The sequence below is a fragment of the Pleurodeles waltl genome, chromosome 7, assembly GCF_031143425.1.
Source record: "Pleurodeles waltl isolate 20211129_DDA chromosome 7, aPleWal1.hap1.20221129, whole genome shotgun sequence".
NCBI lineage: Eukaryota > Metazoa > Chordata > Amphibia > Caudata > Salamandridae > Pleurodeles > Pleurodeles waltl.
The window spans coordinates 1,082,330,497-1,082,355,325 of NC_090446.1; the positions used below are offsets into that span (position 1 = coordinate 1,082,330,497).

The 24,829-nt window shown below is 42.0% G+C and overlaps 1 protein-coding gene across 3 annotated transcripts in view; it reads left to right on the forward strand.

The window, feature by feature from the left end:
* The window catches only part of MMD (monocyte to macrophage differentiation associated), a 153,940-nt gene that overhangs the window by 36,724 nt on the left and 92,387 nt on the right, over positions 1-24,829 (forward strand). For all 3 annotated transcript variants that reach the window (XR_011194192.1, XM_069200023.1, XM_069200024.1), the window contains exon 4: positions 20,721-20,881. Coding sequence is in view for 2 of the 3 variants with exons in the window: in XM_069200023.1 (XP_069056124.1) it covers positions 20,721-20,881 (161 nt within the window). In the remaining variant the exon portion in view is untranslated. The remainder of the gene's footprint in view (positions 1-20,720; positions 20,882-24,829) is intronic.

Here is a 24,829-nt window from a genome sequence, read left to right on the forward strand (position 1 = left end):
GGGAAAGAAAGTAGAAAGACATGTTCAGTACATGCACTACCGCTACCGTTGGCGGACACAGCAGCCCTCTGCACAACGCCATGCACTTAGAGTTCCCTAATTAATCATAGGGCCATGGGTACATGGCCTATGGCAGATTGCTGCACACATGGAAGTTACAGGAGCCTGACTAGGTGTAGATGGCTCTTACTACTGGTGGGGTTGGGGTGCCACTTAGCCTGCCTCACAAAAGGTCCTTGCCTACAAGGCTCGCCGTAGCCTAGGGGAACACACAGACCACCTCCCCCACCCAGACACCTCCAATGCGCGCAGAGTCAGATGGATGTGACTGTACTCACCCCCTTGTGGCTGCTGTGATGCCCTCAAGCACCCATCCAACTCCGGATACGCCACCGCCAGGATCTGGAACATCAGGGGGGTCATGGTGCGACGGGCACCCCTCCCACGTTGGGAGGCCATCCCCAGCTGGGCCTCCGCCATCTTCTTTCTCCAGCGGCGAATGTCCTCCCATCTTTTACGTCAGTGGGTGCTCAGTCTGTGGTGGTCTCCAGGGCCCGGACGTCCTTGGCGATGGCACGCCAAATATCCTTCTTCTGGTGGGTGCTGACCTACAGGAACAGTACAGACCATCCGGACCGTCAGTCATTGGCCCACGTTCCCACCCTTGCCCTGATGCACATACACTCACCATCCGATTATGCACGCCTCATCCCCTCCCCCCATCTCCCATCCACACCACTCCAACCAGGCATTGCCCATACAGCATGCTCACAGTGTACTCACCTGTTTGTTTAGAGGACCGTAGAGTAGCGTGTAGTGGGGGGACCCCATCCACTAGTTTATCCAACTCCTCCGATGTGAACGGAGGGGCCCTTTCCCCAGACACTTGAGCCATTGTCGCTTCCAGACTGAGGTCACACCAGCACTTGCAGTGTAGGTCCTCTCCTGTTGAAGATCAGGTATCAAGTGAGTGAACAGAGAGAAAATGGCGGTCACGTCTGCGGCGGTGCGTACCGTCACCGCCGGCGTACATCGTCATTGGCTCCTGTTGGCTCCATAGGGTCCAATGTTAACCAACAGGATTACATGGTGCGGCACACCTAACAGAAACTAATTATGAATGATCCGTAGAAAATTAAACACATTCAAGTATCAACTTTTAATACCAATTCAAAAAGTCCATTCTCAGTGCTTTAAATAATTGTTCCTCATAAGTATAAACATGTCTCCAAAATGGTACAACTCAAGCCAACACGTGTTTCGTCTTGGGAAAACTCCAAATCGATCCCAAACGACTTCTTCAGGGCTCTTAATTTTCAAAAGGTTGACCAAACTTCAACCATCCTCAAACAGAATCCACGAGAAATCAATCAATAGGTCAGTAATGATCTTCTATCATCACAGGATTTATATACTCCAATGTACGGTTTATAACATCAATGTCGGTAACGGGTCCGTGAATCAGTAAATGTCCGATACATCAGCCTTTATTAGGCCTCCAGATCTGCCTTTCCAGTTTACTACAAATATCAAATATTTTGTGTTTCCTGATCTGTCCCGGTTAGGAAGGGGGTGTCCTCTATCACCTGCTGGGAGCCCATGGCTGGAGCTTCTGGTGACTCAAGATAAACATTAAGGGCTGCAACTTCTTGTAAGGAAGGACTGTGTGAACCTGGGTGCTTCGGCAGTCATGGGTAAAGGATAGTTTAGTGTCCCTGCAATCACTGGATCAAGCAAACATATGGGGCTATTGCCCGGCGAAGTTCAATGGGGATGTGTTTTTCTGCACGCATGGATCAAGGGGGCGCGGACGTCGCGCGGCAGCGAGGGGGGGGGGGGGGGGGGTAAAATAAATATGGCGTTAAACATGTGAATACTTGCTCAGGGATAGGGCACAAGGGCTGGCAGTTGCTGCAGGTCCCTGTAGAGGGCTGGTCTCTGCAGCGATGGACGCTCTAAGGGCGCCTGTACGCACCGGCAGCGTGGGGTTTAATGCTTTTGCAGGTTCTCGCAAATATGGACTCACTGGGGCTGCTGCCGTCGCACTCTTTAATAGATGTAGTTTCGGGGGCCCGAGGTTCTCGAGGAGACAGGCTTGCGCCTGAAATCTGCGACGAACTCCACCAAATGTGGATTACAATGGTTTGATGTAGCCAGTGGCTCTTGCAGACTAGGTTCGGAGCTGGACAATACTGCCCGGACAGGCTAAGGTGGTCTGATGTTCTTGCAGGTCCCTAAAAATAGGAGTTCTGTAAGGGAAGCTGGTTGGATGCTGTTCCAGAACTGATCTCTGGGTCATCGTCCAAAGTGAACTAAGAGATTGGGGCGACCTAATGCTGGCTGATTCATGACCCTGTAGAGATTAGATTAATGCTGCTACTCCCCGACGGCCTGGTCTAAAAGGTACGATCTAGTGCAGCAGGGAGTTTCGGGGGGCTTATGTGCTCCTGCCTCAGGTAGTAGGCCCCAGCAGGGATGCTGCTCATCTTGTTTAATTGTTAGCAGGACCCTATCGCTACCGTCCTAGTTCTCCACAAGCCTATACAGCACAACTGCAGCAATAGGAAGCAGCGCACGGGCTGCCCAGCAGGAGACAAAAGAGGGTGGATAGGTGGGTGGCAGCAGCAGGGGAATCACCAGGGCTTAACCAATGCAAGATTGTGCTGCGGTCTTTGACCGCCTACCGTGACGGTGTAGAACGCCAGCGCAGTTACCTCATATCCCCTTGTCCCACATTACAGGTCAGGCAGCCGCCATTTCAGGGGGCCACATGGCATTAGTTTTAAATGCGTCACACAAATCTAGGCCTTGCATACACACTAAGACCGGCACATAGCGGATTGACAAATGTGTGCAATAAAGTTGTTTTTTTAGTACCTCAATGTTGGCTGACCCTCTGATCGCTGTTCTCATCCATAGAGCACGTCCGCTGGGGTAGGTGATGAGTTGGCGTCATCCTCTGGTGTAAAGACCGCTGGTGGATCTGCCGACAATGGAAGAGCGACATGTAATTGTCACCTACAGACTTGTTCGTGCCACAATCCATGAACTGTGTGCCCAGTTGGAGCCAGACTGATGTCAGCTATCCGCCATCCCGCAGGAATCCCCCCTCTAGTGCAGGTCCTGTCAGTACTCCATTTCCTGGCAAGTGGGTCTTTTCAAACTACAGTGGCCATAGCATCAGGGATGTCCCAGCCTATGTTCTCAAACTGGTTGTCCAGAGTGTTGTCTGCCCTGCTGAAACACATGCGCAGCTACATCATTTTCCCTCAGGTGGAGGATTTGCCTGCAGTGAAAGGTGACTTCTATGCCCTGGGACATATCCCCAACATCATAGGTGCTATTGATGGGACACATGTGGCCTTGGTACCCCCCCCCCCGCAGGAGTGAACAGGTGTACGGAAACCGGAAGAGCTACCATTCTGTGAATGTGCAGATGATGTGTTTGGCAGACCAGTACGTCTCCCACGTGAACGCCAAGTTTCCTGGATCAGTGCATGACGCTTACATTCTGAGGAATAGCAGCATCCCTTATGTGATGGGGCAACTCCAGAGGCACTGTGTGTGGCTATTAGGTGAGGGCAAGGACCCTATACAATGTGAATAGTTGTCTGGGGTTGTCCCTAAGGGTTAGTGTGTGTCTCACAGTTGTCCCTCAAAATTTGCAGGTGACTCTGGCTACCCCAACCTGTCATGGCTACTGACCCCAGTGAGGAATCGCAGAACAAGGGCAGAGGAACGCTTCAATGAGGCACATGGGCGAAGTAGGAGGGTTATAGACCAGGTTCCGGTGCCTCCATATGACAGGTGGTTCCCTATATTACTCACCAAAGGTGTGCCAGATCATCGTGGCCTGCTGTATGCTGCACAACTTGGCTTTGCGACGACAGGTGCCTTTTCTGCAGGAGGATGGCCCAGAAGGAGGTCTTGTGGCAGCTGTGGACAGTGCAGAAGAGGAGGCAGAAGAAGGGGACATAGACAACAGAAACACTGTGATCCAGCAATACTTCCAGTGAGACACAGGTAAGAAGACATCACTGCCTCCTAAATCTGTTAAAATTGTTTGACTTATCATCTGTCTGTCACTTTCACCCAGTGTATGGACCCTAATTTGTCACTTTCCCTTTCGATTTCACAGATGTGGGTCCCACTGTGTGACCTCTATGTTACCTGATGTACTAGAGCTGCTATTTCCCTCAGTTATTGCAAATACACATTTGTGAAAGCACAGACTGACTCCAGATTGTTTTGTGATTCAAGGGTGTTTATTTAAGTGCTAAATAGTGGAGGGGGTTGTAAAATGGTCAGGGGTGATGGTGGAGGAATGTCCATGGCAGAGTCCTGTCTATTTGTCTCACAGGTGCGTTGTCCAAAGGGGCATAGGAAGTGGAGCTGGGGCAGTTTAAGGATGGACAGGGTGACAAAGTGGGACAGAAGGATGACAATCAGGGTGGTCTCATTTCTTGGCGCGTGTCTTGACATTGTTCTCTGTCTTTGTCCTGGATCTCGGGGACCACTTGCGGGGTGGTTCTCCATCTGCAGGGGGTGGGGTGCTGATGTCGTGGTCCTGTGGCGGTGCCTCCTGTCCACCAGCGCTGGAGGAGGTGGTGGACAGTTCATTGTCCAGGCTAGTGTCAGGGGCCCCTTGTTGTGCCACAGTGTCCCTCCTGGTGTTCACGAGGTCCTGCAGCACCCCTACAATGGTGCCCTGGGTGGTATTGATGGTTTTGAGTTCCTCCCTGAACCCCAAATACTGTTCCTCCTGCAGCCGCTGGGTCTCCTGAAACTTGGCCAGTACCGTTGCCATTGTCTCCTGGGAATGATGGTACGTTCCCATGATGCTGGAGAGGGCCTCGTGGAGAGTGTGTTACCTGGGCCTGTCCTCCCCCTGTCGCACAGCAGACCTCCCAGTTCCCTGGTTTTCCTGGGCCTCTGTCCCCTGAACCGTGTGCCCACTGCCCCAGGTCCCTGCTGTTCTTGGAGTGGTGGGTTAGCCTGGGTTCCCTGTAGTGGTGGACACACTGCTGCTTGACGTGTCCTGGGGACAGAGCTATGAGCCTGCTGGGTGGGTGCTGTGATAGTGTTTCCTGAAGGGGAGGCTCTGTGGTGGCCTGTGACTGTGTGAGAGGAACCAGCTGTCCCGAGGTCCCAGATGGGCCGGGCTGATCATCTAGATCCAGTTGGACAAAGCTGCTGTCAACACTGTGGGCCTCTTCTGTGGGGGGAGTGGACATGTCTGGAACCTCCTGTCCGGTGACGTTGGGTAGGGGTCCTGCAGGGGTGTAAAGGCATGATTATTGCATCTGTGTGTGCCATGGTGTGCAATGGGTGGGTGACCCTGTACCCCAGTGCTTACATTCTTGTGTAGGACCTTGTGTGATAATTGTTTAGGGGTCTGTGTCGGTATCTGTAGTGGACATGCGTTGGTGATGGGTGTCCATACTTTGTTGTTGCATGCAGGATGTGTGGTTTGTGATAGTGGGACATATGTGAGGAGTTGGAGTGATAGGGTTGAGGGCGAGGGTGGGGGTATGTGATAGCATGCAGGTAGGGTGGGGGATGAAGTAGTTAAAGATTTGACTTACCAGAGTCCATTCCTCCACCTACTCCTGCGAGGCCCTCAGGATGCCGTATAGCCAAGACCTGCTCCTCCCATGTCGTTAGTTGTGGGGGGGTCAGCCGCCAGTCCTCTGAACCGCGATGTGGTGTCTTGAGACCACGGAATGCACATTCCCCCGTAGGGCGTTCCACCTCTTCCTGATGTCATCCCGTGTTCTTGGGTGCTGTCCCACTGCGTTGACCCTGTCCACGATTCTGCGCCATAGCTGCATCTTCCTAGCTATGGAGGTGTGCTGCACCTGTGATCCAAATAGCTGTGGCTTTACCAGTATGATGTCCTCCACCATGACCCTGAGCTCCTCCTCAGAAAACCTGGGGTGTCTTTGCGGTGCCATGGGGTGGTGTGGGTGATGTGTGAGGTGATGTGTGGGGTGATGTTTAGGGGGGGTGTGGTGTTTTGTGCGTGGATGTGTATGAGTGATGGTGTTGTGTGCCTCTGTATGCTGGTGTGGTCTTTGCTGTCTTTCTGCTTCTTCCAAATTATTTGTTGTAAGGGTTTGTGGGTAATGCGGGTGTGTGTTTTATATTGTATTGGGTGTGTGGGAGTGGTGTGTGTATGTGTATCAGGTGTGTGTTTGGAATTGTCCATTGTGGTAGTGTTTTGTAAATGTGTGTGTATTTTGAGCGCAGCAGTGTGTACCGCCAATGGAATACCGCGATTGAAAGACCACCGCGTGGATTCGTGGGTCGTGATAGTGTGGGCGTATTCCTGTTGGCGTGATGGTGGAGGTTTTGTTATCGCCAGTTTATCACTGACCTTTGGTGTGGCGGACTTGTGTGGGTGTCTAGATTTTGGCGGATTCAAAGCTGTGAGTCGTAATAGCTGTTCGCGGTCTTCTGCACTGCGGTAAGCAGGATTTACCGCCAATGTTGTAATGAGGGCCTTAGTCTATTATTCTTTAATTTTACCCATGGGATTATATCCCATTCAATACTATTGACTTTCATACATCTATTCACTTATTTATGCTATTATATTGGGTCTCCAATAATACATACTAATTACCTACTCGCTTTAACGCAACCCCGGTCCTATTAAGATTTAAAAATAACAAGTCTTTTTTCAAACTACTAATATGTCCGTCACCTTTATGTATGGAATTTGTCTGTAAAATAGAAGAAGGACTCGCTGTTACATTTTAAAGAACCACAAATATGTCTGCCAAGGGAGTGCCCGACAATAGCACAATCGGAAGTAACGAGGGACTCTCCCCTTTCATTAAATATATGGAAGGGGAAACTTCTTGCAACAAATATAAGCATAAAAATAGAAGTAGGACTCACGCCCCATCACTCATACACCATACTTAGAGTCACACATAACACGGCTTTCTTACTAACAACATGGTGCTGAATTAGAACGCCGAATTTTCAAGCTTGGAATTATTCCCAGGACTCTAGTATCTCGTACTTAGGTGAGACCCTTCTACTTTATCCTCTAAAAGTCATGCACACTAGATTTGAGTCTCTGACTGAACAATATTCTTATCACACTATTAATCAGCTACATTTCTTCATTTGACATACTTTATATACATGACAAGCATTGTGCTTATATCTCTGTGCCATGCAATATTATGATAACATTACACATATTTCCCTTTTAGTCCCAACTAGGGACTTCATTTATATTACACCTATATATATAATATTCAATGTGAAGTCTTGTAATCCATTTCTTATGTTAAATATTAGTTTTCTTTGGTACAGAACTAGTTCAGGACATATATTGATAATTAATTTCACAGTTTAAAGTCTCATCGCATAAATAATTTATATGTGCAGTTTGGTCACTCAATACACTTTCTAATCTTTATATTTTGATTGCCAACAATTCACAAAATGAACCTTATTTGATGAGTATTCTTAGGGTATGATATCTTTGCATTACAATTTATCTGATGTTTATACTTTACCTAATTCGCAATGATTATTCTGTAAACTGTGCAGGGCCAGCACTCTTCCTATCTCTCTACTGGTTCTTGTTTTGTCATCTTCAATTCACGAGTTTCTCTCATTCCTCAAAATTTCATTTTGGTGTTTACCCCCAAAAATAATCTTAATGGATGGCTAAATCTAAACACCTTCAACTAGATTCGAATTTTACATACTATCAATTTTTCACTAATCCGCACTATTATCAGGTTTTTTTTTGTTCTCACATATTCGTATAACCATTTGACCTTGCACGACGGGGTTGCACTTTTGCATGGACTTCATAGACACTTCTTTTCGAACTTGAAAAATCATTTTCTGATTTATTCTTAGCATTTACAGCCTTGAAAGAGCCCTAGGTGAATGCACCACATGGGACGAAACACGTGTCTGGCGCTGATTTAGAACGCCGAATTTTGTAGCTTGGAATTATTCCCAGGACTCAAGTATCTCGTACTTAGATTGCCAACAATTCACAAAATGAACCTTATTTGATGAGTATTCTTATCCCTTGAAAAAGCCCTAGGTGAATGCACCGCATGGGGCGAAACACGTGTCGGCTGTTCACTTATGTTATCTGCATCACAATTATGAACTTTGAATCAATAAACTGACTTGAACACAATACCAAAATCTGATGGATCATTGCCTATCTGTGACTAACATTTTCAACCAAAGATTTCTTCAAAAAATGACTTACGTGGGTTTTCAACTTTTGTATATCCAGAAGTTTAGTTATCCCGGGGGAAAACTGGTTCCAACCCCCACTTGATCACCCACAGTCTAAGCTTATACTTCACGGCATTAACCATTGGAAGAGAGCATTGGACCTTGACCATTTATACCATGTACAAATAATATTCTGAAACAATAGGTTTAAGCTTATTCTTTCTAACTGTCTTATGAACCTAAACGGTCACAATAATTCCGATTATGGATTCGAAAGCTGACAAAACCTTTTACAGCTGTGGTATAACAGGAGAACGTTTTTGGTACTTGTTGCAGAATTCTAGTGTGGTGACAAATTTCTGGGTACCTGTGAGTGACCCTTTGGCTGTTTTCCTGTCTTTGGGGTCAGCAATTAATACAAAATTATGCGTATTGGGTTTATTGCCAATAGAGGCAGCTCTGGAAATCATATTAGCTAAACAGAACATAGGTATGACTTTAAATGGATCTAAAGTCACACAGAAAAACATTGACTGGCATTTACGTAGAAACTGATTAGGATTGAAAGGCTGACTACTGAGGGAAACGCAGATGATCATGTGAAACAAGGCGAGGATGTTTCAGATGAATACCTGGAGGTCAGGGGTTAGAGGAATGTGACCTGAGGCAACTCTGAGGCAGTTCTGTTGTCTTTTAAGCTGTATCAGGTTACACTAGCATTCTTCAGTGCAGCTTTTTCTATCATGCTATTCTAGGTGGGGGTAAACATACTGCTGGCTTTTACTTAGGGACTTATTTGTTCTTTGTCTATAGTATTCCAGTTGTCTTATTGGAGTCACTTTTGTTGTCGCAGAATATTCATGTTGTTTATTGTTATTACAAAATGGTGTTAAAACATTAACAGATATTTTTGCCAGTCTTCCATAAAACACAAGTTGTGGCATTTACAGTTGCTATTAAATTCATGAAAACAAAATCCACACAGACTCGGAGTAACCACTGTCACGTCTCTTCAGCTGCATATGTCAGTCCGGCAGCCAATAACCTAATTTATTATTATTTCTGCACATTGTTAGCGCAGTCAGTGAATGCGTCCCAGTGCTTATAACAAGGAAGAGAGAAATAACGATTCAATCAGGGGTGTGCAGCATGGGACATGTGCTTCTTTAGCGGAAGAACATGTTTTTTCTCACAGTCTTCGATTATATATTGAATTATAATTGTGAGGCATACGTGACCCGCATATTTCTGACTCAACTCAAGGGCATGGGAAAGCACTCAAGAAGAGTGGCCAAATCGGAGTTGTCTAGGCCAGGTTTATTGTAACTATTGTAACAGCTTTACGTGGCAACAAGTACATTCTGTAATGTATATTTTGGAAGATCCTGGGATCTATGCAACCTAACGTAAGGTTCACATATCTTAGAGTGGGCCATAGCAGAAAAACAACTCTTGCGAAAACCGCTGACATATTGCATGTGTTTGAACAGCAACTTTAGGTACAGATGGGAAACTTATGTAAATAGACTACCAAAAAGATGTTCTTCGGTAGAACACAATTGCATTACTCTGAGCAGCTTCTCACCTTTAAAGTGTTTGTCCATGCTATTGAAAGAACACTCTTACCTAAAAATCTGGTCTTCTACTTTTCTGTGTGGCATCTATAAACATTTAAGCTTCCTTTTCTTGTTCCTCATCTACCTAGCTAAAGGGTGGTTATTGGTACATCTGTTTTCAGCCTTTTTAAGCCACTAGAGTGTTAGGATCTTGGGAAAACTTCTCTTCTAATAAACCTACAGTGTCTCCTATTATTGCCCAGTATTTCTGCTTTTTTCTGTTGATGTCCATCAGCCAGTTTACACACCGTGTCGTAATTCCTTTCATGAGAATGCATTTTACATGAAAGTTTGCCCTCTTTCAGTTCTGAGTGATGAAATGTAAACAAACTAGGAACTGGTAGATGCACTTTTTTGGAATTTTTGTTTTTTAATTTTTTTTATACCAAATGGTCAATGTCTTTCATGTATTCTTATTGTGTGTGTGTGTGTGTGTGTGTGTGTGTGTGTATATATGTGTGTGTGTGTGTGTGTATATATATATATATATATATATATATATATATATATATATATATATATATTTTTTAGTTATATTACACAGTGGCAGTCACAACGGTGTAGATAAACTTGGGTTACTCTTTCCATTGGAAGAGCTTTTTTGTTAATAACCTTAATAGTTAATAACTTTGGCGCCATTTTGTGAATCTTTACAGAATGTTCCAAACAAAGAAGTTTTTCTCATTTCAGCACCTACCTGAAAAAGATTTGCCGTTATCCGTGGAGCAGGGACCAAGTAAAAATGGGTATTCCAAAATATTGATTTTAACATGTTGATCCCCATAGAAAGATTTGGGAAACAATACAGAAAGAAACATTTGCAATGAAACGAGTCTCGCGTTCGCGAGGTAGAGCTATTAGGATTGTAAATTCATAACTGGACTTTTCTTGCCACATAAATTGACGTAAGGAAGTCAGTTCAAAGCGCCACAACTGTCCTAGCGTGAACGCGAAGGAGAGACAAAAAAGGAAAAAGAAGCTTGCTTGCAGTCAAATATATGGGCAAACGTGCAGTTATCCATGTAACTGGGTCGGTCCCCAAGGTGGTAACAAAACCACCCCATGGTGAGACAAAGTAAAATATTTACCAATGTCATCAAACAATAATTGAAAGGCAAGCCCACGAACGAGTGAATGTGATGGGTGTGAGGTGGGCGTGGTTAAAAGCCCAAATAAATACCAACACGTCAGAAAAGCAGTGCTTGTGCGCTGCTATGCTCAACCTAAACATGACTGAACAGAGTTACATTAAATTTGGCAAAAAGTTAAAACTTTACTCAGAGCGTGATTTTTGTTGTTTGGTGTAAATTCATTCAGCCATTTTTGAGAAGTCTGTATTTTAAGATGTGCTTAGGGTGGCCATGAAGGCATTTAAAAAAGATATGATTGTACTGGTGGTGTCCAGATATGCTGTGATTGGCCACATTAAAGGGGACTAGTAAATCCTGATTGGTTGGCCACAAACTGAACAATATGTTGTGGCAGCCATTACAGGACCCAGGATATGGTCCCTGTGTCGTGAAAATGAATTAAAAATATATAAAGATGCAGGGTGAAACATAGCCCGACCCCAGAGGGTATGCCTCTCGTCTCCATTTTCCTCACCAATGCATGGACAATACGTTTTGGGAGCCATTACAGGACTCCGTGCCATGATCCCCAGTGAATTGCATTGTAACGAGTGCCAGTTCTGAGAGTCACAAAAATGGAGCCCATGGAAAGGGGAATAAGAGATTTTAGTCACATTTTAAATCATTTGTGGGTCGTATGATACTAATTTTAAGACACAGTCCAAGGTGATTTTATGTAGTAAAAAATGCTGATCCTCTGCTTTGATTTGGTGAACAATGTTTGAGAGAAAACTCTTTTCTCCCAAGATTTTCTCATAGGAGTTATGTAAGGTGCTCCAGAAACTAAAATGAGAGCAAATTTTCTATAAACGCCCTCTGCTCCCTCAACCATGTGAGAATAAAATCTAATGAGTATAATATGTACTTTTCAGGGAAGCAGCAACCTGCCATTTGATTTCCTAGGGTTCAGCAGCCTCCCACAGTGTTCTAATGAACAACTAGAGGTTTAACACTCTGTATGTATGACAGAGTGTGGCACCCCTGGAGCCTTCTTGATGGTGTGAAATCTGTAAAAGTTCGTTTAGAAATGAAAAAAAGCAGTGTTTATTTTGACATAGAATTTATGGTTAATACAAATCAGAACGCATTTTCTCAGCGTTCTCAAATGTGTTTCTCTTCCATTTCAGTAAAACATTTAGATGTAGAGTTAAACGTTCTTATGACTCCAGCAGCAGCCAGGTATTTAACTCCCCAGTGTGTTATTGCTGCTTCCCACAGTATTTTAATAAACAACTAGATTGCTGACGTTGGTGTATATGACAAAAGTATGTTACACCTGAAGCCATCTTGATGGAATCCAAACTGTGAACTTAAAGCATTTCCTTTAAATGTGAAAAAAATGTGGGTGTTCTTTCTCTCATGGAAATTCTGGATAGTGCTCTAGAAAGCTAAAATAAGGACAAGCAGGTGACCGGGGCAGTTGCAACTCATGGACTGAGGAGGGAAGGAGGAGGTACATGCACACAGACAAAGGAGATCAAGGGCAGGGACAGCAAGCTGACCAGGAAAGGCTGGTACAGTGGCAGAACAATGCACAACAGAGGGAGGGGGCAAGGTGGGGAAGGGCACACATGTAGACAACAGAGTGCAGTGGTAGGGGGCAAGTGCAGAGACAGCAAGCTGATCAGACATGGCAAGTGACAGGGGCACTGGAATCCAGGAGAGAGGGATTTAACGGCATGCACACAAACAATGAAAGGGGTGGGGAAGTGACAGTAAGCTCAGCAGGAAGGGTAGGTGAAGGGCAGTGGCAGCACAACAGACTGCAGAGGGCAGTGTCACTCGTATGAACGAGAGAGCAGGGTGCAGTGGGACAGGTGCAGCAATCTGACCAGGCATTTCAGATGGAAGTGGCAGTGGCAGCACAACAGATCACAGCACACCAACATATAATGGAGGGCAGAAGAGGAAGGCAGGGACAGCAAGCTAAAGAGGGAAGGCTGGCCGGCATAGACAAGGGCAGCACAACAGTTGAGTTGTTGGCTAAATATGGTACAAACAAACAAACTCCTTGGAAAAAAAAAAAAAAAAGTGAAAGAGACATTATAGTTCGATATGGTTAATATGATCTTCCCTTTCATTAAAAAAAAAAAAAAATACAGAAATTCCTTATAAAAAAACGTTCTCATTTGAAATGTCATTAGTGATGTACTCAATGATGTCATTTCACATGCCATGAGTGAAGGTAATATGTGAGATCATAAGCAGTGCATGGCGAGGGCACAAGTTGTAGTTAGTTCACTGGCGTTTTTCAGGGTTAGGTGTTGAAATGGATTACAAACTAACTATAACATCACTTTATCCATTGTTTTTTTTTCAGTGAAAAAAAGATATATAGTTTTGTTTGCATCAATTCCACTTCCATTTACTGAACTCTGTACATCCTCACCTGTGAGCCTTGAGAATACTCTGTTTTGTAGATAATTTGATGGATGATAACCAAAAATACTTCTCCAAAGTGACTTCTTTGAAAATGTGGTAGATTTGACAATTCAAGTTCACAAAAGGATTGAATTGTTAACAAGCAAATGCCAACAACAGTGGATGTGTGTATAACTTTAATTTATCTCTTTTATTTTACAAAACACAGACAAAGGTTTTGACGTGTCTGGAGTTTTGCCTGTAGTTATTCTTTATAACTCAGTCATGGCTCAAGGACCACTGATATAGAATCTTTCCAGGTCAGTTTGGTCAAAGTATAAAATCATAAAAAATACAGAATGCTCAGAGGACTTGCAGTCATCGATAATGATCATTTTTCTATCAAAGAATCACCAGCTCTTCGAATATTAACTTCAAACCCTTAATATTTCAATATCTTACCTCTGGCTTACATACATATTATTTTAATGCTGCTGTTCTATAGACAGGTCCTCACATGTCTCATTTATGACTCTCTGATGGATTAATTTGCAATTGTTATCCTATTGTGCAATAATCTAACCATCCTCTGAGACCTAAATGTATTGGTGGATAAGACTCATCAAACTGCTGCAAAAATCTGTGTTTCAATTGAGAATCTTAATGTTGTTTGCTGAGAAAAGTAAAGGACCTAACCATAGATCTCTCAAGACTTCAGAGGGCATCTTTTGATTGTTGGATATTTCATTAGAAGTGTGCAATTAATTTTGATCTCTATTTCTTTAACATTAAGGGGCCTGTTCAAAACACATTCTCTGCTAACTGACTTACTCTGGGGCAGGGATAGGCGTAGAGTAGCTCTAAACACCACGCAATATCCACAAGAGGAAAGCGGCCTAGGTATTCCGAACCTTGAGCTATATTATGCAGCAGCCCAACTTCAATGGGTCACCAAATGGCTCAATGAGCCGTCCAATACAGAGGTTGAAGCAATATTGGGTTACATAACCCCTGCACAGATATTGGCATGGTTACTGACAGGTCTCCCTCACCTACGACATAATACTCCTCTGCTTAGCTCGGCCAGGCATTGCTGGAAGAGATATGTACAAGGCAAAATGCCGTCACTCCCCTACTCTCCCTTGATTCCAATATCTCAGCTCCCCGGCCTCCATGCCTTATCCTCTCATCATGACTTACGAACGGTTAATACCCTCTATGTGGGAGACCTATACAGCGAATCTAAAGCAATCAAGTTCGCAGATCTGCCAGCTGCAGGGGCGTTGCAGCCACGGGATTTTCTGACATTCAATGCCATTAACAATCTCCTACGCAACATATGGGGCTGTGGTCAAAACGAACCAAATGAATCCCTCCTATTTTCTGCAATACTTTCTATGGGAGAGGCAAAACACACAGTCACTAAATTATATAAAATTCTATTATCAAGAAGCTGTAAAGCTCTAACCCAGGTCAAACTCCGCTGGGATTCCGCTCTTCCTACACCAATAGCACAAAAATCTAGGGACACAGCCCTAACCTCGATCAAGTCCGTATCACGTAACTTTAGATTAAGATATACGCAATTTAATTATCTGCATCAGGCTTATCTCTCCCCAGCTCATATTCATAAAATATATCCAGGAGCTAACCCCATATGTCCAAGATGCGCTACCCCAGCTGCAACCTTTTACCATATGGTCTGGGAATGTCGCACGATCAATACTGGCTGGAACCAAATCGTCAACACAACCATAGACCTATCAGGCCAACAGCTTACCCAGACTCCAGAATCCTGCTTACTTAATATACGATACCGAGAAAAAAAAGATAAGCACACCCACAAGTTTGTAGATTTAGCATTCGTGACATACAAACGCCTGATAGCCACACATTGGAAGGCCCCAAATGCCCCTACACACTCTATCTGGCTTCGCGACCTACATGGCTACACACTGGCGGAAGCTCAAACCCTGAGGCAATCACAGCATAGAGGTCAGTCACTAAGTGGGATTGAAAATTGGGATCTCTTTGTAGTTAGAATTGAATCTAGGGATGACAAATACCCCCCATGAACCATTCCCTCTAATAAACTTGTAATACGCCATCCATAAAGTTATACACAATAACTGAATTTGCTAGGAATGGACCCAAACTATTACATCACTAGGACTAGCCCATAACACACTTACCCAATGATAGCCCCATGACACAACCATCCCTCTACACCAAAAAAAAAAAAAAATACACACAGAATTGTAGCCCTCGGAAGCAGCACAACATCACGCCCCCACAATCATTATGGACGTCAAAAGACATACCTAAGAATACTATTCAGCATGTCTAATGTTATTGGTTATTGAATGTTCATGGAAAGCAAGTACACTGAAATGTATCAATACTGTGCAATGTATAAACGATAGAAGATAGGTGACTTTTCACCTAAATATATGTAATGTACTGCTATGTTCAGGCCTCGTTTGACTTTAAGTTTAATAAACAGATTTAAAAAAAAAAAAAAAAGGGGCCTGTTCAGAAAGGTAAACTTACATGTAAATCTATATGTTTACTCTTATGCTTTTGAGTAACTTTACTATATTTGGCCTTTCATCATTTATGAGTGTAAAGTTACCGAAAGGTGTAGACTTGCATTCCCCCACCACTAGAATTCGGGGGTGGAATGAGTGAAAATGTCATACAACCCAAAAATACTAGTAATAGTGACTTTTCAACTATATTTGACTTTCTGCACACTCGCCGAGCTCCCTATGGTAAGGTATTGGAACATTTGTAAAAGTTAATTTAAATTGTGCGCCAATGTAAACTAATTTTAAATGTGTATTTTAAATATAGAATAATGTTTTTAAAATGCTACAGCACTATTAAATACATTTTAATCTGGAAACCTAATTTAAGTGTATTAAGGTAAATGTAATTTGTTTTAAAGATTTATTTAAAAGACAACACCTACCTAAAGTAAAATGTTTATATTTATTTATAATATTGAAATCTACCTAAAATTATGAGGAAAAAATATATATATTTAAGGTCCGTTTTTTTTTTTTTTTTTTTAATTTAGAAAAGTTAGTAAAGTAGTTTCTAATATTGCTTGTATATTTTTAAAAGTTGAAATAAATTATTTTGTTTAAACAATATTTCCAATGTGGTTAGTTTAAGTGCCTACCTCTGTTTTACCCATGGGAGTGTATTGCTGTATATGGAAGTAGCCATGGGTGGTGCTGGACTTATTTCAGTTCTAAGCTGTAGTACATTTGCTACTGTTTTCAGATTTCTGCTATTTCCATTCATTTTGGCTGTATTTAATGGAGACGTGCAGTTTGTGAATATCAGTGGTCTTACCCTTTTTATGAGTGGATGCATGCCCTCCCCTAAGTCCTCTTCACGCCTCCCAAAACCCCTCCCGTTTAGTAGTAAGTATTCCCCATTTTCCAGCCACCCATTTCTCTGCCCCTCCCACATTTACTGCTAAAACGTATACCTACGTGTGCAGACATCTCCACAGTTGTGGTGGAACTCTGCACATTAAATATAGGAACCCTTTGCATTTGGGTTTGAGAAAGGCATTTTGCGGTACGTTAGTTGTACTATTGTAGTATTTGTAAGCACACTATAAAATGCAGTTTGTGAATAAGCCCCTAGAGCTTTAAAATAAAGATTTTGAAGTGTTCGTGTAAAAACTAACTTATTCTGATAGATTTCACCGTTAGCCATGAATTTGATGATACCCTGAAATGCTTTACTGGACACACTTCTGACAAAGAAATTATAAATTTCACTTAAGTATTGGCCTTTTAAAATAGCCTGTTAGGCCAGAAATGGTTTACTTTTTTATTTGAAAAAGCAAAACTTTGGTAGAGACAGAGAGAACAGAACATAAAGCAGACGTGGTGGCCTATTTGGATTCTGCAGATTCTATAAAATACTTATTTCACATGTAAAACACTCTTTTCAGAGCATTTACCCAAACTGAATAGGCCATAGAACTAGTTCTATAGCATTTTAGTGTAATTTAAGAAGCTGCAAGTTTTCATCACTGAGTACTTCGTAATACAGTAAAGGATTGCTGTAATAGGAAAATACTTATACAAATATGTGGTGCAATAGTAGGAAAGAATGTGTAATCATCAATACATCAGTGAAACTCTAAATCAATCACTGGAACAGCAATCAGTTTCTGCATTTCATTTAATGATATTTAATCAAATTATAAAATAGCCTAGAACAAACAATATGCAACATGTCAACAAACTTCTAGACAAGAATTATGTCATACAAAACATATAGGACAATCATAGTTGTGCATAAGTAAACACAAACGATTATTCACACATTTCAGTTCATCAAAAATGTACTCCAATCATCCTTTCACTCTCAGAAAAGATGTTGTAATGATCTGTACTTTATACATTAATCCACATAAGAGATGGTTGCATCATGGTCACATCGAACAAATAATATTGTTCATTCTTTTGAAAAAGGATGTGTACCAAAGTCATTCCTTATAGGTATAATTTAACATTTCTAGCAACCTCTCTAAAAAAGAAGAAAAGATCGACTCGTTTCGGCCCCATCTAATTGTGGGCCTCTTCAGGACCGCAGGAGAAGGAAGTACCTCTTTGGGCCAGGATGTTCCAAAAGTGCCATATACCGGAATTGATAGAATTCAAATAGGCCAAAACTTTATTAAAGAGATTTCAGTGGCCACCCAAGGATACTCCTGTCGAGGCTCACTGATACGTTTTCTTTATAGTTCAGCTTAGAAAGCAGAACAGCGTCTGCCTATTCAATAAGGGGGTCCCGTTCTTTAGTGTGTCTGCACCCGGTTGAGAGTGCTTGAGTCAGTTGCAGTAACAGGAAAATACAGTCCATATTTAAATAGCTGTCTCATAAAGAGTTGGTAAACTGTAGGTACCAGAACCAGTCACAATGCTGTCAACCACAGTCAGTACTTAAACTTGAGGAGCAGCATCTTTACCTGGAAAACTGTGCTTGCTATAGAGCATTTATTTTCATGTAAGTACTGTTGGGTATCTGTTCATACTCACTTTTATATCTGTTCCCAACACCATTCCTTAAATGCTTACCTAAGCGTCCATCATTTGCTGACACTCATTGGCACTTGATTTTTACTGCCCTATTTCAGGGCTAAGCTTATTCCATTTTCTTTTAAATTGACTCTTTACTCAATTGTTGAAAAAGCCTTAAATACACCCTTCTGACCTGTCAAACCTTCTCCCAGTCCGCAACTTGTCACATACCTATAAGATTATAAGGAATGCAGTTGTGCAGCTACCGTCGTTTGTGAAACTTAGTGACCATGTGGACCTAACAAAAGCAGGGTTTCTCCTCCTTAGAGGCACAGAGTCAGTGAACACAACTATATGTGTGACATAAGGCGATCAAAATACAAACCCTGTCTGAACATTGATGTTACTAGACCCCTGGGCAGTGTTTGACGTCAAGTAATCATACTCCCATTATCCTCCATCTTGATATCATAAGGACTGCTTTCGAGTGGGTCTCTTATGCCAGTTGTTGAGTTGTGAAACACAAAGATCTATCCTCTCACAAATATTTGTACAAATATTTATTTTTTTACCTTTCATCAAGCAGATTTGAACGGTGGGCCATAAAGTATGACTTTATACCGCTGACATCCAATTGATGTAGCTTCCCCTAACATTTAAAACAATCCTCCACTGAGTTTCTGTGTTAATTAGTGTAGGAATGACAACCAGTAGTTTAAAGATTAATATATCTAATTTTAAAATACTGGTGTTGGAACCCTCTGATATTCCTTACCCACAACCCTTTGACCTGTTCTTAGCCTTGTTCCAGGCCCGTTCATAAGGTGAGGAATGTGAGGATTCTTTCACAGGAAGTCTTACCAGTGAAAGTCTAGCTAGTTACACTGTACAGGAAATGATTCTGATCATCCTCCTCCTTCTCTTTCACTCTTAATATCTTCAAATACTGAAGGAGGGGAATGAATGATTGCTTGTTGTTGCTCATTGCAGCTAGACTTTGATCTGTCTGCCTTCTGTGTGCTGAAGATGTAGTGGGAACATTGGAAAATGTGTTGCATTATAGGGAGGATGTAGCGTTGTTCAATGGCTACTGTAGGACAAGGCGATCTGGTGTCTTTCCTGAGTAAGGGGAAATCTTATACCTATAATATTTTTGCTTGGTGTGCTTGTCTCTAAATGTCTTACCTGCTGCTTAGATACATGATTGAAAAAGTGCCCTCTTCTGAGCTCATCAGGAGTTACGATTTGTACGCAGTGAGTTATTAGACTGGACACCTCTGGATGTTTTAGCCACTCCCAATTGTTCAGTGGTTTAACTCCAAATATAGAAGTGTGTGTGTGTGTGTGTGTTTGTGTTGTGTTGTGTGAAACTTCATCCCAGTCTGAAAGGAAACCTCTGACTCTGCTGTGTAGTGAAATGTGTAGTTTAATAAGACTGCTTCTCCCTGCCGCATTTCGGCTATAGCCTTGATCACGGGTTACGAGTGAAGCAAAAACCACCAATACAACCAGTGAAATCAGCAAGTGAAAACGGACTCTCCGCTCGTCACAGCGCATCCAGAACAACGGAGGCCATATTGCAATGTATTCAACTGATTGAAACATCATAACCCATAGAAAGCATTTCCCATTTGAAATGCTATAGTATGATATTGCCAAATCTGCTCAAGACTTGGTTGTTGTGACGTTTTACACAACACTTATAGCTATTGCAGTACTGTGACAATTCTCTATATATTAAGACCAACTCAAATGGTTGAGTGCTACTTAAACGTTATAAAGTCTAGAGCAGCAGTTGGGTTAACAGTTGATGCTTGCTGGAATGTTCTAGAGTCAGGAAATGTGTTTTGAGAGGCACCTACTTTGCAACATAAGCATCTCTCATTCGTATTGTTGTTGTCTATCCCAGGCAACTCTAATATGATTGAGTCAATGATACACAAATCACAATGCTTGGGAGTCGTAATTGGCATTTTCCTCTGAGGAAGTGATTGTTTTGGCCACAATGATGACATTTTCAAAACAGCACACACATGCTAATATCGCTCCCTGATTAATGAGTAAACCAAATATAAAACAATCATATTGGTACATAATGATAATATTTACAAAATAATACACATGAAACTAAACAAAGGTTAAATACTAACCAGATACCAATCGAACACTCAGCAGTCATGCATACTAGCCCATGTACACTAACCCGTACTGGCCCATGCATACTAGCCTATATATATTTCATTGCAGTGCTCCAGTCGTTTACTGTTTGATGCTTATGAAAATATTTATAATGACTGTTTTAAATTTTCAAAAACTGCCTTGTCTGTATTTTTATCCATTAGTTCCTCATTGTCCCTGCTATTGTGGGTAGTGCCCTACTGCATAGAATGTCAGATGATCGATGGGAGAGTATAACTGCATGGATTTATGGAATAGGACTTTGTGCTCTCTTCATTGTTTCTACAGTATTCCACATAGTATCATGGAAAAAAAGCCACTTGAGGTAAGTTATTTTAACTGTTCTTTACAAATCTATATGAATGCATGATAGATTTTGCTTTGCAATAGAAACTTGCTCATCCACTGTATGGTTTTCAGATTTATTGACCCAGTCAAAAAGTTCTCAAACCAGCATTTCAAAGAGAATGATTTGAGAATGATTAACACTTGAATATTTATCTCCAGCTAGTGGAAAGATTGTGGCACTCTGGCTTGTGCTGTAATGTTTCAACAGTTGCACTTGTATTAGTAGTCTGTCAATTTAGACAATCGTTATTCAATGTAGTCTTAATTTCTATATAAAATCAAAATTAAAAGGAAGAGTTTGAGTCCAAAATGACACATTTATTGCCAAAAGATATGTCCATTGCAGCCACAATGGCATAAGATAGTTTCACTGCATGAACTTATCGTATTTAGTTTCCATTTGGGTTGGAAAGCGTATAGCTTTTATTTGCACATACTAGCTTCGCTTCTGTGATGCAGAGCTACACCATGAAAGTATAGAGTTTAAAGTCAGCAAAATGATTTAATGTATATGATTGTCTTGCAAAAGTCCCATCTATAGGCTGTATGGTATGCATGTTTTCCTAGCCATATAGCTCCTTGATGCAATAAAGATGAAGTTGTGGGGCAGTAAACATTGCCAGGAATACCCTGGTGTTTTGTTTACTGAGTTAGAAGGAATAGACTGCTTTTCCAATTTGGCACTCCAAAAGTACTACAGAGAGCTTTAGCTATCTTTTTCACTACAGCATGTCCTAAATTAAAAATAAGAAATATACAGATAGAGAGGGTCAGTCCTTTCAGCCATTCGCTTTCTTGCATTGCCTGGATAGCCTATCTGTCAAGTACATATCATTTTATGGCTGTATACATAGTGTTGTTGACTTAACGTTATGTTTTTGTTGATGGAGTTTAAAAAGTGGTTCCTGTGTAACCCAGTACTTTCCCTTATTTTGTCTCCTGTGTCGTTGCCTTCTCCCTCTCCTGCCAACTTGGTTCTCTGCTGACAAATGCTGTTACCTGCACCTATTCTACCAGCCTCATAGTGCTGTTGGTCTGCTCTACAGACACTCCGTCCACCATAAAAAATTCCAATGTTGCTCTTTTCTAATCTGATGCATAATGCAGTGACTTGAGCAACTAGTGCTGTGTAGGCTATAGTCACAAACCCAAAGATTCCAGCCCACATAGGCGTAGACATACACAGACCAAATTAAGAACTCAAACATACACCTTAAGTACCCACAAATACTTCGACACCAGTGGATTGTGAGACTAATATGCACAAATATAGTCCTACATTTTGTTTTATTTGTGTAATTGTAATGCCAGTCTAGTTGGCATTTGACAGTTTATCATCAATCCCATTCTGCGATATAACCCTACAGTATATTTGCATTGCTTAGTTCCTAGACTTCTGTTCTTCACAAATCTATGTCTGTTGTAACATAGAGACCTGGGTGAAGACTTATTTTGGCCCAGCTTTTGTCTTAGTATTTCTCTGCCGCCAGATAAAGTGCACTAATGGGCCAGGTCAATGCTTGACATTAGGCTTTTCAGCATAGTGGTGCATTGCTAACTTGATGGCCCTTTTATTTTGCTATGACAATGATCAGTGGGAAAGATCTAAGAAATAGCGCAATAACACGCAAATGCACAAAAGAAGAGGTGCTGAAGACCTAGTGGAGGAGTGGAAAATCAATGTTGATGCAATCATCTGCTGTGCCTTAGATACCATCGACACTGCCTCAAGGCAGGCAAACACCAGTGACCTACTTCACCATCATGTGTATTTTATATTATCTGGTTTCAGCCAAGCAGTGACCTTGTTACTGTTTCCTTCTGACCACCAAACAGCTGTTGGGGACAGAGTGAGGTTGTTTCTTCCTCATTCAGAGAATATAACCTCAGACCAGTGGTTGTTCTCCACCCTCGCGCTCAGATACTGGTTGGAATTTTGCACATCCGAACCCATCATTGCACACCATCCACACAACATCAAGGGCCATAAACTGTTCACAGAGTACATATGCTTTTAACTAAAGGAGCTTTAGGATTGCTCTCATTACATCAAAAGGGACATACTGAAAAGAGATGGAACGTTGTGGTAAATACTCAGTCTTCCTCAACTGCCACATTATATCAAAACACTTAAGGATGGTCACTCACTGGAAGTAATTCTTTTGTTTCAAGTGAAAGACTATATGGCAAACTTTCTCACAGATGCCTGTTGATTTATATCCATCCATCTTGCATACAGCTCATGCCCCAGGTTTGTGATAAATGGTGTTCATTATCAGTTGAAACTACTTCCATTTGGGGTGACAACAGCCCCCAGAGTGTTCGCCATCTGTCCTCAGTAGTGGTGGTGTACTTATGGGCAAGTCACATTTGTGTCTAACAAGATGTTTTGCTGGTGAAAGGGAGCAGCTTGCACAATATCTAGCACACAAGCAAACAGCTGTTCCTCCCCTTTACCCATTGGTATTTACAATAAATGTGAAAACATCTCATACTTGTCCAAAAACTAGTCAAGCTTTCCTGGAGTCCACACTCAGAGCTATAATGGGCAAAGCATATCTAAGAAATGAGGAAGAAATGACATTGCACAGATTGCTTCCCTTTTACCAGATTTTGCCTTATCAGATAGCAATGAAACCATTAGTTACGATGACATCATATATTGCACTTGTCTCACATACAGGTTTGGACACTTGCCCTCATCCACTAAATAATGGCATGCTTCATCATAGGCGCTAATTTTCCAAGTACACCCAAAACTAGTCTTTTTAACCTGGCTAAGTGGCATACAGAATAAAATTAGGGAGGGCACCCTCTTAGACAGTTTTAAATTCATTCTGCACAGTGGATCCCTTTTAAAACAGGGGCTTTGACTCCATATAACACACTTTGCTCCACCGTGAGCCTTGGTCTGCGCCAGAGTGTTGTAGTACTCACTATTGAGTGACTGAGGGCAATTTTTTTAAAAACTCTTGGGGTTCCTAAATTGATTTTGTTTAGTTTTCCGCTTTATTTTCTTGTGTGCGTTTTGATGTTTGTCTTGGAGGACAAGGGAAGATGGATATCTCTCGCCCCTTCGTTTTGTGTGAGTATAAGTTTGGACACTGCACAAGTGTTTTATAGGACAGTGGTCCCAAGCCATTGAGTAAATGATGTTGGTGGAGCACAATGTTCGGCACAACTCAACTAGTGCAGGCGAAAGAACTTGTTATTGGGCAAGTCATTCCATGACCCACAGTCTTGAGTGATAACAGTAGTACATTTGCATCACTCACAAACATTCAGGGCAAGAATACACACCAGTCTGCTGTAGTTAATGCATTGCAGCTAGCTCCTTTGTGTTTTCAAAAACAAGTCTGCAACAGAGTGGTGCCCATTTTCACAATAAGGTATTACATCCAGAAATAGAAAGTCACCCATTCAGCACAATTAGCAAGTCTGACACAAAACATTTGGCACTGGTCCATCGAGCACAAAGTGCACCATTCAGCAGAACACATCCCATGGGTCGGCAGTGAATTTGCAGCTCTATTTAGTAGTAGGTATAAGTAAATCCACAGCCAGTTACTCACACATTTTTTGAATATTTGCACACACCTAAATAAATCTCTTTGCAACTTACAAGTGCATAGAATGCCAAAACCATGCATCCAGATACCTATAATCTCAGTCCCCGGATAATGTATTTTCCAGCAGTTTTCTTTTTTTTTTTTTTTTTTTTTTTTTTTTTTTTTTTTTTTGCTTGTGTTAAATATTGGAAATTATTTTGGCCATCCTAATTCCTTTGGATGGGTCATTCTAAATCTTGAGCTGACTGCTAGAGAAGTAGCAAGAGAGAGTAGCTAGTTTCTTGAGACAGGGTGTTACCATTCGGAAGGTAGATTTATATCATATATTTGTCTGTATTCTACATGTTTAATTTACT